The 15412-nt window shown below is 35.5% G+C and overlaps 1 protein-coding gene across 1 annotated transcript in view; it reads right to left on the bottom strand.

Annotated features, from left to right (window-relative positions):
- The window catches only part of STT3B (STT3 oligosaccharyltransferase complex catalytic subunit B), a 101105-nt gene that overhangs the window by 23103 nt on the left and 62590 nt on the right, over nt 1–15412 (bottom strand). Inside the window, exons 4-6 of the mRNA XM_069561308.1 lie at nt 10135–10200; nt 8514–8613; nt 106–204 (exon numbers count right to left, since the gene is read on the bottom strand). Of these exons, the coding sequence (XP_069417409.1) occupies nt 106–204; nt 8514–8613; nt 10135–10200 (265 nt within the window). The remainder of the gene's footprint in view (nt 1–105; nt 205–8513; nt 8614–10134; nt 10201–15412) is intronic.

The following is a 15412-nucleotide window of genomic DNA, read 5'->3' as shown; positions in this document are numbered from 1 at the left end:
TTAGAAACAGCAACAAAACCCCAAAAGAACCTTTCATTCTACTGAAGATCAGCAGTCACACATTCATGGATTCTTCAGAAGAAAGAACACAGATATTTTTCCTACCTGCAGCTGCCATGTGTTCACTTGTTCTGATTGGCTGGAATCCCACAAAAGGTATCTGCATGGATAATATTAGGCCCACAATATAGAAAGTGCTATATGCTATAAAGACAAAATAGGAAACAAGGACAATTCACTATTACCATTAAGTACTTCAAACATAGATATATGCATGATTCATATATTTTTTTAGCAAAGTTTTAACTGAACTTATTTTAATAGAATTTTGAAGTTACTATTCTATTTGATACATATTTGATGATTAATCAATCATACATTATAAAACATATATTTTCTGCCATTTAAAAAAAGTATTATTTTAAGGAGACTGGTGCTGTTTTCTTCTTCTGAAAATGGAATCAAATTTTTTCAATCTATCATTAACAATTGTTGACATGACCCAAGAAGCATGTAAACACCATTCCTATTAGCATTAACACAAAGTATGCATGACCAAATGAAAGCTTATCATTATCCTGTATGAGCAGCTTGCAGTCTGAAAAGCTTTTAAGTATTTCACAACCTTTTTATAATCTCCTAATATTTTTGTACAGTAATGTAACCAATTTAAATACTAGTTTTCTATGATTAAAGAACAAAAGAACTAAGTGCACAGAGGTCAAGTCATAAAACAGATTAGTTACAGATTTATTAGGATCTAATAAAGGATATTTACTTTCTGCACTGAATATACTATGTAGTATTCTTGGCTTATATCAACCTAAGTGTATAGGCAAACTGGGGAGTGGTTACAGCTTGTATGAAGGACTTGTTTTTGCATGAAGGTGTTCACAGATCATTACAGTGAAAGTATTTGGAATAGTCGTAATTAAAACTTACTTTGAAAAAAAGTTAAAACTCTTCTGAAATAAGCAAATGTGAAAAATATTCCATTTATAAAGCTTATTATACACATCACCTTATGAAGGATAGTCAATATTTAGTGTTTGGCAAATAAAGTACTCTACTAGGAAAAAAAGACTGCAGGAGAACGGTTCAGCAGACACATCTGCATGCCACACACTGTGCAGCACAGCACACGCTTCTCTCTACCCAATGCAGCTGAGAGAGAATGCTTATCCACTGCTAAAAGAAACCCATCCATATGAGGTAAATGATAGAGGCTAATATTTCAAATGTTAAGGTGCCTTCCAAGCTGTCTGATCAGAGATGACTATAGTATTAGGAAAAGGCTAAGAAGCTTAAGTAAATGTAATAGGAAGGACCGACGTATAAAGTTTCTGATGACCTCAAGCTAACAGAGAACTGGTCGAGAGGGTCCTGAGGAACAAACTCATCGAACAATCTACTTTCCAGACACATTAGTGTTGGACTAGAACTACTCTCAATCAGATACGTGAATGCAAATGCAATAAAAGTAAATGTGAACAAGAAATTCTTGACTGTGTGGATCACAATAAACTGTGGAAAATTCTGAGAGAGATGGGAATACCAGACCACCTGACCTGCCTCTTGAGAAACCTATATGCAGGTTAGGAAGCAACAGTTAGAACTGGACATGGAACAACAGACTGGTTCCAAATAGGAAAAGGAGGATGTCAAGGCTGTATATTGTCACCCTGCTTATTTAACTTCTATGCAGAGTACATCGTGAGAAACACTGGGCTGGAGGAAGCACAAGCTGGAATCACGATTGCCGGGAGAAATATCAATAACCTCAGATATGCAGATGACACCATCCTTATAGCAGAAAGAGAAGAACTAAAAAGCCTCTTGATGAAAGTGAAAGTGGAGAGTGAAAAAGTTGGCTTAAAGCTCAACATTCAGAAAACAAAGATCATGGCATCCGGTCCCATCACTTCATGGGAAATAGATGGGAAAACAGTGGAAATAGTGTCAGACTTTATTTTTGGGGGCTCCAAAATCACTGCAGATGGTGACAGCAGCCATGAAGTTAAAAGACGCTTACTCCTTGGAAGAAAAGTTACGACCAACCTAGACAGCATATTAAAAAGCAGAGACGTTACCTTGAAAACAAAGGTCTGTCTAGTCAAGACTATGGTTTTTCCAGTGGTCATGTATGGATGTGAGAGTTGGACTGTGAAGAAAGCTGAGCGCTGAAGAATTGATGCTTTTGAACTGTGGTGTTGGAGAAGACTCTTGAGAGTCCCTTAGACTGCAAGGAGATCCAACCAGTCCATTCTGAAGGAGATCAGTCCTGGGTGTTCTTTGGAAGGAATGATGCTAAAGCTGAAACTCCAGTACTTTGGCCACCTCATGTGAAGAGTTGACTCACTGGAAAAGACTCTGATGCTGGGACGGATTGGGGGCAGGAGGAGAAGGGGACGACAGAGGATGAGATGGCTGGATGGTATTACTGACTCGATGGGTGTGAGACTGGAGTTGGTGATGGACAGGGAGGCCTGGTGTGCTGCGACTCACGGGGTCACGAGTCGGACACGACTGAGCGACTGAACTGATGTCACATATATTTGAACTGCCAACCATTTTGGTTGATGGTGTTCAAATAGCAGTATGTTTCTCTTACAAATCAGCCTGTGTAGATGCACAAAGAGTCAAGCAGGCAGAATTAGGGAAAAAAATGGGAACATCATCATTTTGTGACCTTGAAGAACTGTTGTTGTTATTCAGTCACTAAGTCCTATCAACTCTTTGTGACTCCATGGACTACAATGCGTCAGGCTTCCCTGTTCTTCACTATCTCCTGAAGTTTGCTCAAATTCATGTCCACTGAGTTGGTGAAGCTATTCAACCATCTCACCCTCTGCTGCCCTCTTCTCCTTTTGCCTTTAATCTTTCCCAGCATCAGGGTCTTTTCCAATGAGCTGGCTCTTCACATCAGGTGGCAAAATTACTGAAGCTTCAGCTTCAATATCAGTCCCTCCAATGAATATTCAGGATTGATTTTCTTTTAGGATTGACTGTTTGTTCTCCTTGCAGTCCAAGGGACTCTTAAGAGTCTTCTCCAACACCACAACTCAAAAGCATTGTTTTTCTTCAGTGCTCAGCCTTCTTTATGGTCCAACTCTCACATCCACACATGACTACTGGAAAAACCATAGCTCTGACCAGACAGACTTTTGTCAGCAAAGTGAACTACCTTCACTTTACCAACTATCTCTGCTTCTTAATACACTGTCTAGATTTGTCATAGCTTTCCTTCCAAAGAACAAATGTCTTTCATTTCATGGCTGCAGTAACTATCCACAGTGAGTCTGAAGCCCAAGAAAATCTGTTACTGTTTCCACTTTTCCGGGTATATTCAAAAAGAGACTAAATCTGCTAATATTTTCATTTCAGTGGTTTCATGCAGCTACAGAGGCATTCACTGCATTAGGTAAAGAAAACTTTATAAAGAAGTGGTACACTAGAGTTCAAGTTAATAAAAAAAGTGATGGAGATGGGTTCAAGAAAAAGAAACTCAATCTCAAGAAATACAAAAAAGGCCAGGTGGGACTTTAACTTGCAAACACATTACTTTGTAAATATGAGTTAGTGTTAAACAAATTTCAACTAATAGAAACAGACATGTTCTCAGCAATATTTTACCTATAAATATTCCTCTATCCAAACTAACCTCATTTTTACCTACTTATTTATACCTACATTGATGATTCAAAGCTAATAAACGTGATAAATGCAGTAATCCGAAGATAACCATTTTCTTTTAAAAGAACTTGATTCATGTCTTTCCCTATTTTTATCTTTTTTGGATCAGTGATACTGAGATGCTTACATAGAGGGCTGTATGTTCTACTTCATAGTACTCTTTAATACACAAATATTTCCATTGTTAAAGGCCCCAAATGGAGTCAGCAGTGCTGAAATTCAAGACTCAATACCCAATCCTAACTGCAGTCACAACCTTTCCCAGGAATACTATTCTACTAGGTCGGCATGGAATGTTCTGTCAGCACAAATCAGGTAATTCTTTCTAACCCCTACTGCCCAAAGAAAGAGGAGGGAATCTGCCACAAAGACCCTTTCCCTCCCCCACCACAGGTAGGTTACCTAAGCCTGAAAGGCTTTTTTGGTTATGAATTCCTTGTCTTGCCTATAAAAATCTTTCCCTTACTGTGGTTCTTTGGAGCTCCTTTCTACTTGGCTAGATTAGTGATGCTGCCCAACTTATGAATCATTAATAAAGCCAATTAGATACTTAAAATTCAGTCAGTTGAATTTTGTTTAAAAAAAAAATTCCAAGTTCATCTTGCTTAATACTGCCCTTCTTCTTGAACCTGTAAAATTAGACATGCATCATACCTCAATTTAAATCCCATTTACAAACCCATGTTTTTAAACACAGAAAATAAGAATTAGCCATACGTATTAACAAACAGTGAAACTAGAAGAAACAGTGAAGTAACCCTCAATTCTTAAACCATTCTCCAATGCAAAATGAAAACGTGTTTTTCTCAAGTCTTTGTACCATATGTTTTAAAAATTATCTCTTTAATTCATTCAAATATTAAGTTATGGTCTATTATGGTCAAGACATTCTAAAAATACAATCTGACCTTCTAAGAATCAGATATCCAATTTGGAAAACCACGCATGTACACAAATTACCGCAATACAATGGAGCAAGTACATGCGACATTGGTGGAAAAAACCGTGGCTCCGTAAGAACTTAAAGGAGGGCGAGAGCTCTGCTTCCTGACCTGGACGTTGAAGACGCACGAAACACCGCCTGCGCCATTCTCCAACACTCTCAGAGCCCTCCACAGCACACGCACAAAGCACTCGTTCTCCACCAGTTCTTCCTCCAGACTCTGAAACTTGACCAAACTATGGTCTACATCTTCACAACCTTCTGTCCATCTATCTTAACCTACATTTTTTTACCCTTTAAACCAGAAGAATAAAGCTTTCTTTCTATCAAAGTAGTGAGTTCTAAGGAAACAAACAAGACCAATAGTGTGGTAAATCATTCATTACATCATGACAATGTTACCACACTGCCATCCTGTGGAAGTATAGTTACTGGCAATTTACTCCTGCAGATCAAACTTCCAATCTGTTAGAATTCCCCTCAAATTATCATTAGGAAGATATATACAAAGTCTGTTAGCTTATTTGTAAGCAAAGAAAATCTCTTTGATTTGGGACAAATAGTAATCTTCTAAAACAGAACCTAAACATCTTTTCACTTTTACAGTACTTTTTTCAAGGGTATTGGGTGGGACTAGATTGATACAGAAAAGAAACAAACCACTGTTCTTGGCTTAAGGTGCACAAATGAGTTGGTTTGTAAAATAAAAGGCACCAAAAGGCCTGATTCGAGTACCAAAGAAATGCCCAGTTTTCAAGAAGCTCTTGCTGTTCCCCAAAGTAACCTTTAAGTACTTTCTTTCTCCCTGACAAAGCATCACAATTTAAGTTGACAGCACCCTTCATGCTTTTAAAATACTATTGTACGTCCCTTTATGTAAATAAAGTTAGAAAAGGTTTTGTGAATATTATATTCCAGTTAACTCTAATCTACCATGAAATCACCTTAGGATTCACTCTATCTCCTGGGTGATATTTAATAGAAAGGGCTGGCAAAACATTTTCTCTCTCAACCACAACAGCACTAACCAAAAGAAACAGAAAATACTTTAAAACTCAACCAGTTTTGCTTTATTATTAATAAATATGATTAAAGGTTTACAAGACTGTTGAAATCTTTGATTAATAAAGAATTTTACTGTTTGGTTACTGTGAATGCTGATAAATAAAGGGAGTGAAAGATAAGAAACATACATGAAATTACAGCTTACAAGACCCCCCCCCCAAAAAAACACAAAACAAACAAACAAAAACCCTCCACAGATTCTTCTTGACCAGCAGAGAGAAATATAATGACTAACAGATACACAAGAGAAAAAATAATTTTTCTTTCTCAAGGATGTGGTTCATTATAAACTGTATTGAATGAATCTTTTAAACTATTTTACAAGCTCTATTTTAAAAGCAGGAAGAAGTGACTTGTGCAAAACATCTGAATGGAGACACAATGACAATTTTAAAAATAGCATATATACCTAGTACTGATACTTAAAATGAAATCAAGCATAGGATAGCAAAAAGAACAACAAAGAAATATAGAAAGAACAAAGAAATATAATTTAAAAATGTAAGATGATGCTCCTTGGTAACTTCTAGAGCTGAATAGAAATGAGGAGGGTAGTAGGGAAGTTAGACTTTGCTAATCTAACTTCACTTCCTTTAGCTCTTCTTCCTCTGATTCAGGGGCATTTCACAAAGGTCTATCCCTCAATCTTTTCCCTAACTCTGTCCTCCTGACCATTACATTTTTAGGGCCCTACATTTTTAAAATTAAACAAAGAAACTCTCAGTTCTTCCCCATAACCATTTAATTTAAAAACATTTTTTCCTTATACTTATACTTTCCTTATACTTCTTTCCTTTTTCCTTTATATTCCAAAACAAAAAGCTCAGAGTTATTGTTTAATCCATCATCTTCTTTTCTGGATTCCAATGCTGGCTTACAGTGTTTTCAGGGTAACGAGATATATAATCACATGTTGATATATTTCTACAATAAGGTAATTATTTATATGGTAGGCAACACAGTTACAACGATTTTTTGCATCACAGGGTATTGAGCCAAAATATCTACATTTAGGCTTCAGCTCCATTACTAGCTACATGATCCTGAGCAAATTGTCTTCTCTTGTTTAACAGGACCTATCCTCAACATGAGGTTGTAAAGAGTAAATGAGTTCAATACATGCAAAGAACTTAGGACAGCTCATGGTGTATAAGAACCACCTGATATATATATGTACTATTTCAGTGGTGATTGTTATAAAGTATGCTGAAGTGGGTATAAACCTAATTAGCAGATTATAACTTTTTAAAAATACTGATATAACACATACTAAAAAACCCCCACCCTTTTAAAATGTACCACTGAGTGGTTATTATAGTCACAAAGTTGCGTGACTATCACCACTATTTAATTCTAGAACATCCCCCACCCCCCGCCCGCAAGAAACCCCATATCTATAAGCTGTCACTCTAGTCCCCAAACTCTTGGCAACACCTGAACCAACTTTCTGTCTCTAACCTGCTTGCTGTCTTTATAGATTTGCCACCTCTGGACATTTTATACAGAAAGAATCCTACAATATATGGCCTTTTGTGTCTGGTTTATTTTACTTAGCACAATGTTTTCAAGGTTCACGATATAGCATGTATCACCTTTATTCCTTTTCACTGCCGAACAACATTCCACTGTACGGATACACCATATTTTATCCATTCATCAGTTAATGGACAGTGGGTTGTCTTCAGTTTTTGGCTATTATGAAGAATGAATGCTGCTATGAACATTACAAGTTTCAGTGTAAGTATATAATTTTCAATTCTCTTGGGTATATACCAAGGAGTGGATTTGTGGGTCACAGTAACTTTTAAGTTTTTGATAAACTGCCAAACTACTATGGTTTTTAATCAAGTAAACAGCTTTATTATTTTTGTTAATGTCTTCCAACATTATTATAATAGAATTGTATTACTTCATTATAAAGACACTGGTTTCAGACGACAACTTCTCTGTGATTAATACAACCTACAACCTATACAAGTTCTGTCTCTATCACAGAAAGTGAGTTCTAAGATTCAAGACACCATCTATTACTAAGCATCTTATTCTAAAGATGTGTTCTAAAACCTGCAGAGCAAATTAAAATCTTGCAGACAAAAACCCTCAGTCTACACTATGGTCTGAATGTTTATAAACCCAATACCCGAGGAAAGGGTGTTAGGAGGTAGCCTTTGGGAAGTGATTAAATAATGAGGTCACTGGGGAACAAGCACCTTTTTAAAAGCGGCCGAGAGAGCTGGCTCATTCCTTCTACCATATGGGGACAGAGACGGTATCAAGCTAAGAAACAGGAGAAGAGCCCTCAGAAGAATGTAAGCATTCTGGTGCTTTCTAGCTTGCAAACTGAGAAATTTCTCTTGTTTATAAACTACCCAGTCTGTGGCATTTTTGTTATAGCAGCTTGAATGGATTAAGACAGTGTGCTGTATATTATTCAGAAAGGGCTTTCAAAAGCTTATTAAACTGTTAAGATGCTCAGTCTCTTGCAAGTAAGGTGAATTAGAATAGTGTGTATATATAATTAATAGTGTGTTTATAGTGTGTATGTATCATTTCCCCAAATTAAAAAAAAAAGGCTGGTAAATATTAAATTGAGACTTATTTTGCAAAAACAAAACAAACTAAGGAAAAATTGATAATAACACACTTCAGTAAAAATGCCTAACCCTCCTTATGAATACAAAAAGGCAAAACACTGTAAAGTTAGCTTTATTACTCATGGGTAATACCAACCAAACAGAAATGTCTGACAATGAAAGAATATATACGAAACACCTCTTAGAAGTTGACAGATATCAGAAGTCTAATCACTTACCTATGTAGACTCTTTTGCTGTATCTCTGCATCAGTAACAACACAAATACATGCAGTGGAATAAGGTTGATAATAAACACATAACCACCCCAAGCAGAGACCTATGAGTAAAGAAATGCTAAGTTAAATAATTTACATATTTGCTTCTTAAAGTAGATAAATTCTGCCACAAAAGTCTAAACATAAACACTAGGATTTTCAGCAATTTTGAGATGCTTCAAAATAACCTATTTTTTCTATAACATATAAATAACCTACTTTTTGTTTTTTATTGATAATTAAAACAACACAATCCCATAATTCCAATACACTTTTCTATATCCACTGATATCCACTAGAGGAATGGTCAAATTAAACTTATTAAGAACACTGAGAACAGTTTGTGAATTGGCAAGAAAAACACTGTCACAGAGATACAGACTTCAGAATACATATCATAAACTTTTAAAAAGCAAAAAACCCTTTGCTCTCCCCCATTTTTTATGGTAAATACATTACAAGAGACTTCACAGAGAGTAAGAACAATGGACGTTAACATCAGTCAACACCTCAACTAAAAGGAATACTCTGATGATCTGGATATGCTTTGTGATCCTCAAGATAAAAGGTGCTACCTTGGGTATAAATTTCTTCCTACTAACGGATACAAACCAGGATCCCAGTTTAATGTTTAGCCTGTATCACAAAGCTAGAAAAATTCTATTTATCAGTATGTTCTGGTCTAAATTAATAAAGATCCTAAAGATTATGCTTATTCCAGACCAAAAGAACTTATTATTTTTTAAGAACATTCAATTCAGTAACAATAATAAGGTCTGTCAAGATCAAGTTCTTACATGTGCTCTAATAATGAAAAGCTTGATAGAACCATTTGAATCAACAGTCACCTTAGGAGACTATATGTTAACATACATTCTAACAATGTTTCAGTCATGTGCTATTTTTTCACCAAAGACAACATTCCTCTGGTTGAGCTCCAGTTCTACCTGAAGGACTTCTGGTTATTTCTAAAATTTAAGTCTAAACTTAGAAGAGAGTAAGTTTGCTATTACTGAGCACAACGTGCCTAGGACACATTAATTAGGCACATAATATGTCCTAACCTTTAACCACTTTAAAAGGGCCATGGATAATTTGGAAACACAAATTCCATGACATTTGTTTAACAACCAAAAAAAAGTTACCTAAGATTATCATTAGTTTTCAGCATAAGAAAACCATATAGGCTGTGGTGTGAAAAGAAAGGCAGGAGATTAAAGAGGTGATACTGAACTCCAATCTTAAGTAACCTGTTGAAAAAATTAGACAAGCAGTTCACAGGTTAACCCATTATTTACAAAACGTTGTACAGCTGAAAGAAAATTTTTGTGTTCACTTGCTTGCAAATATTATGTTTTGGGAGGTTGAGTATTAGTCCTCCATCACCCGTAAAGTAGAAGTCCATACAAGACCCTGCAGATAGGAGTAGGGAAGAAAATGGTAGTAAGGAAAGAGAATGCACGAAATAAGATCTTAAAGACTTCAGGAGAAAGGAAGTGAAGAACTGCCCTGACTGAGAAGGCACTGGTCTAGTTGCCGAAGACTTAGACCTCATGTATTCAGTTTTAAGTATGAACTCTTACCATATAGAAATACGACAAGCAGCAGCACATCGTCCAAAAAACTGACCCAGTTTTTACAGATTTTACCTAAAAAACAAACAAGCAACTGATATAAAAATGTTTATAAATGTTCCTGTTGATTGAAAAAAGGTTAAGTGTTTAGTAAACTTGTATTATAAAAAGCGAAAATTATTCTTTAAAAAGGGTAATGAGATTACACAGATACTTAGATTCACTTACTAACACTGGATAGCAGTCAGACATTTTAGGAGTAGCTTTGATTTTTTTAGCTATGTAGTTTTTAGTAAAAAGAATCATATCAAAAGAAACAATGCATATTTTTCCATTTGTTCTACTTTCTATCTCAAAATGATTAATATCAACAAATTAAGATTTTAAACTAAAGAATAAATTTGTTTAGTAACTCTACATTTTTATATGGCAGGTTTGCTTAGACCTAACACCTTAATCTGTGGTTTTTCTTCATCTGAATGTGACCACCTATATATCAATATTAATTATGAACATTCATTTCTGAAAACAAATTAAGCTGGAAATTTTATGACACTACAATCAACATCTTCATTAAGTTTATATTCTTAAATTTCTAGAAGACCTAATGTCAGTAAAATTCTCAATTACTCTCAAGACAATAGTCTGTAAACAAAGGTTTAAAAAGCTGACAAATGTCTATGGTCTAAAAAGAAACTAATCAAAGAGTTTATATGTTCACCTGAAAGAGCCTAGTACATCAGCACCTTCAGAAACAGAATTTAAAATTTTAAAAGAATAAGCTCTGAATACGTCTGCCAAGAGCAATGGGTCATCTTTAAGATGAATCAAGTGAGGGTCCTAAAGAAATGATAGACATAAGGCCCATTATAAGTAATCCTGTATTAAGAGCTATCTTTATGTCCTGATATGATAGGAAGTTCTACTTAACGGTATTATACAGAGTTTATTTCAAGGAATTCTTATTTTCAAAATGGTCTTCTATTAGTACATTAAAACAAACCACAGGTGACATCAACCTTTGGGGAAATTGTAACAAAAAAGGAAGGGAAAGAGGAAGAAAAGAGAAAACATTCCTAATTCACAGCACTTCGAGCTGCCTGAGACTTCTAAAAGACTATGAAACACTGCTCGGAATTCAGAATTCAGTGTTCCAAAACACTGCTCGGAATACAGTGCACGTGTATGCCAAAATATACTCTGGTCTTCTCCCCCAAACCATGCCAACTTTGAAAAGGTTTCCCTTTGGACAAGGTAAAATAATGGGTCCTATGGGGAGGAGATATGTTAAAATATTTAAATTTTTTAAAGCAAGAAAATTATAATCTGGAAGTTTTATAACTTTATTCATATACTGAAAGTCACTGAACTGTATACTTTGAAAGACTAAATTTTATAGTATGTAAATTATTTCTCAAAAAAAGTTTGTGCAGTGAAGTTAAAATAGTCCATAATGGGAAACTGCTTATATTAGACGTGTATGAGTGCTCAACTGTGCCTGACTCTTTGCAGCCCTATGGACTGTAGCCTGCCAGGCTTCACTATCCGTGGGATTTTCCAGGCAAGAACACTGGAGTGGGTTGCCATTTCCACTTCCCAGCCCAGGGATCAAACCCGCATCTCCTGAGTCTCCTGCACTGGCAGGTGATTCTTTATCACTGAGCCACCACCCAGGAAGATTCCTTCCATTAGAAGAGATGATCTCAAATGACTAATATAATGATCTAGAAAAATTTAAGCAAAAACAGAAATAAAATAATAAAAAGAGATACCATGTTCTGAGATGACACTCAGAAGTATTATGCTGTATGAAGTAAGTCAGACATAAAGGGCCACCCCAAACTGTCTGTTTCTATAACATGGCATTCCGGAAAAGAAACTCCCAGAGATAATACAGACAGAAATCAGATCTGTGATTCCAAGTAATACAGTTTAAGGACAAGGCTGATTACAAAGGCACAGGAAGAAACTTAAAATCCCACAACTATAGGATGCAATGTGGTGAGAAGTATTGTTCTAAGTACTATTCTATCTACATTAGCTCTATTTTTGGTGATAGTAACAATGGAAACAAACATTTACTCATCCCTTTCTGTGTTCTTACAATGTTCTGTACCTTTACATGAATTAGCTTATTTAAACCATATGAGATAAATTTCTTTTTTCACTTTGCAACAGGATTTTATTTTTCCTTTATATCCATTACAGTGTTTGAAACCTAAAGAAATCATTTTTTCCCTCAAATTTGGATGTGTATAAAAGTATCACTTGTCTTTCATTTTATAACTGATGAAATAGACATGGAGGAGGTTTAAACAACTCTAAGTGATAGAACTGGAATTCAAACAAAGAGGAAGATGATCCAAGAAAAACAAACAGTGAAACAAACTATACGTGAAACTATAATCAAAGACAGCTTTCCAGAAATAAAAATTAACAATATACTGTGTTGAAAGGGTTTACCATTTCCAGGAGTACCAACTTTGGTACATATCTTAGGAAATCTATTACATTTCAATGCTATATAGGTAAAAAACAAAAACCTCATTATTTCTTCAGGGAAAAAAAAAAAAGACATATCTTATGAAACACATAAAATTAGGTTAACAGTAAGAAGCAAAATGATGGTAGTATAACAATTTTTTGTTCAAAAATTTCAAGTAAAGAACAAATGACCTAGACCTTTCTATCTAGCCAAACTCACATATGAGACCAGCAATACCATGTATAAAAAAATGTGTAAATGACATTAAAATACAAAATACTATATATTATAAAATATATTATACTTAATATGTAATACATAACAAAAGCCATATATGTAAATTACAGTAAATATACTCAATGGTGAAAGACTGAAGTTTTTCCTCTATGACCAGGAAGAAGACAAAGATGCCTACTTTCACCACCTCTATTCAACACAGTACTTAAGTCCTACTCAGAGCAATTAGACAAGAAAAATAAATAAAAGGCATCCAAATTGGTTGGAAAGAAGTAAAATCACCCTTGTTCACAGATATGATCTCATATGAAAAAAGCTCCCCCATACAAAACCTGCTAGAGCTAATAAATGAACTCAGCAAAACAGCAAGATACAAGTCAACACAGAAAAAATAAATAAATAAACCCCACTGCTTTTCTATATACTAACAGATAGCAATGCAAGAAGGATATTACAAAAAATTTCCAACAGCATCAAAAAGAATAAAATCAAACTAATGAAGTAAAAGACTTGCATGATAAAAACTGTAAAACACTGTTTAAAGAAAACAGAAATGGAAACACCCCATGATTATTCATGGACTGGAAGATGACAATACTACCCAAAGTAATCTACAGAGTCAATACGATCCATATAAAAATTCGATGATTTTTTCTTTCCAGAAGTAAAAACCCACCCTAAAATTCATATGGAAACTCAAAGGACCCCTAGTAGCCAAAGGAATCCTGAAAAAGAACAAAGAGGATAAACACCTCCCGATTTTAAAACTTACTCCACAGCTAAAGAAATCAGTGTGGTGTTGGCATGAAGACACATATATACTGAGAGGTCAATGGAACAAAATAAAAAACTCACAGACTTTTGTATATGTGGTCAATTGATTTTCAATAAGGGTGCCAAGTGTTTTCAATGGGGAACCACAGTCCCTTCAGTACACAGTGCTGAGCAAACTGGACATCAATATGCAAAATAATGAAGTTGGACCCTTACCAGCATACACAAAAACTAACTCAAACAGACCTACTGCTAGTAGGAACGTAAAATAGTACAGTTGCTACAGAAAACAATATGGTGGCTTCTCAAAAACTGCAATAGGACTCACCCATGACCCAGCAATTTCACTTCTGGGTATACACCCAAAATAACTGAAAGCAAGGTCTGTAAGAGATATTTGTATACCCATGTTAGCTAAAACATGGAGGCAACCAAACTGTCCATTGACGAATGGATAAACAAAAGGTGGTATACAGATACAACGGAATATTATTTTCAGCCATAAAAAAGGAAATTCTGACATATGCCACAGCATAGACGAATCTTGAGGACATTACACTAAGTGAAATAAGCAAGCCAGCCAAAAAGAGACAAAAATGTACAATTCCACTTATATGAAATACTTAGGAGCTGTCAAAATCATTGAGACAGAAAGGAGAATGGTGGTGGGTCAGGGGTTGGGGAAGATTAAAATGGGCAGTTAAGGAACACGATGGCGATGGATGGTGGTGACGACTCTATAACATTATAAATCTACTGAATGCTAAACACTACTGAACTCTACATTTACAAATGGTTAAGATAGTATATTTTATGTTACATATGTTTTACCACAATTTAAAAACACACACAAAAAACCCAAAGCAACAACCATGAGATACCACTTCATACCAACAGTCAAGTAAAACAAATGAAAAAAACTAGAGCAGGGGGGAGTTTTGGTGAGGATCAGGAGAAATTAAAATCCTCATACACTACCAGTGGAAATGTAAAAGGGGGAAACCACTGTGGGAAATAGTCTGGCAAATCCCCCAATTCCACTCTTACATTACATGGAAGAAAAATGAAAATATATGTATGTCCACACAAATACAAGTACACAAATGTGCACTGGCAGTATTACCCCTAATAATTAATACTTGAAAACAACTCAATGTCCATCAGCTAATGGATTTTAAACATGTGGTATATATACAATGGGTTGAAAGGGAAAGTGTTACTTCCTCAATAATGTCCAACTCTTTTGAGACCCTATGGACTATAGCCTGCCAGGCCCCTCTGTCTATGGAATTCTCCAGGCAAGAATACTGGCGTGGGTTGCCATTCCCTTCTCCAAAGAATCTTCCCAACCTGGGGATCAAACCCAGGTCTCCCATATTGGAGGCAGATTCTTTACCATCTGAGCCATCAGGGAAGCCATACAATACAATACAATGCAATGCAATGGGTTATTCAACCGCAAAAAAGAAATACTGATACATGTCAAAAATAACAAAGATTATGCTAAGTGAACGTACTGTTTATGTGGATTTTACCTACATAAAATTTTACCTACAGAATAATAAGTCTTCAAACAGAAATTAAAAACTAAGGAATGGGGAGGTTCAAGATTTCCTTAGGGGGTATAAAATGTTCTGCAAGTAAACAGAGGATACCAAAAGCCACTGAACTGTGTATGCGAGACAGCAAAAGAGACACACATGTACAGAATGGACTTTTGGACTCTGTGGGAGAGGGAGAGGGTGGGATGATTTGGGAGCATGGCATTAAAACATGTATACTATCATGTAA

This window comes from Ovis canadensis, chromosome 19 (assembly GCF_042477335.2).
Source record: "Ovis canadensis isolate MfBH-ARS-UI-01 breed Bighorn chromosome 19, ARS-UI_OviCan_v2, whole genome shotgun sequence".
NCBI classification, from domain to species: Eukaryota; Metazoa; Chordata; class Mammalia; order Artiodactyla; family Bovidae; genus Ovis; species Ovis canadensis.
This window is presented reverse-complemented; position numbering and strand designations above follow the sequence as displayed.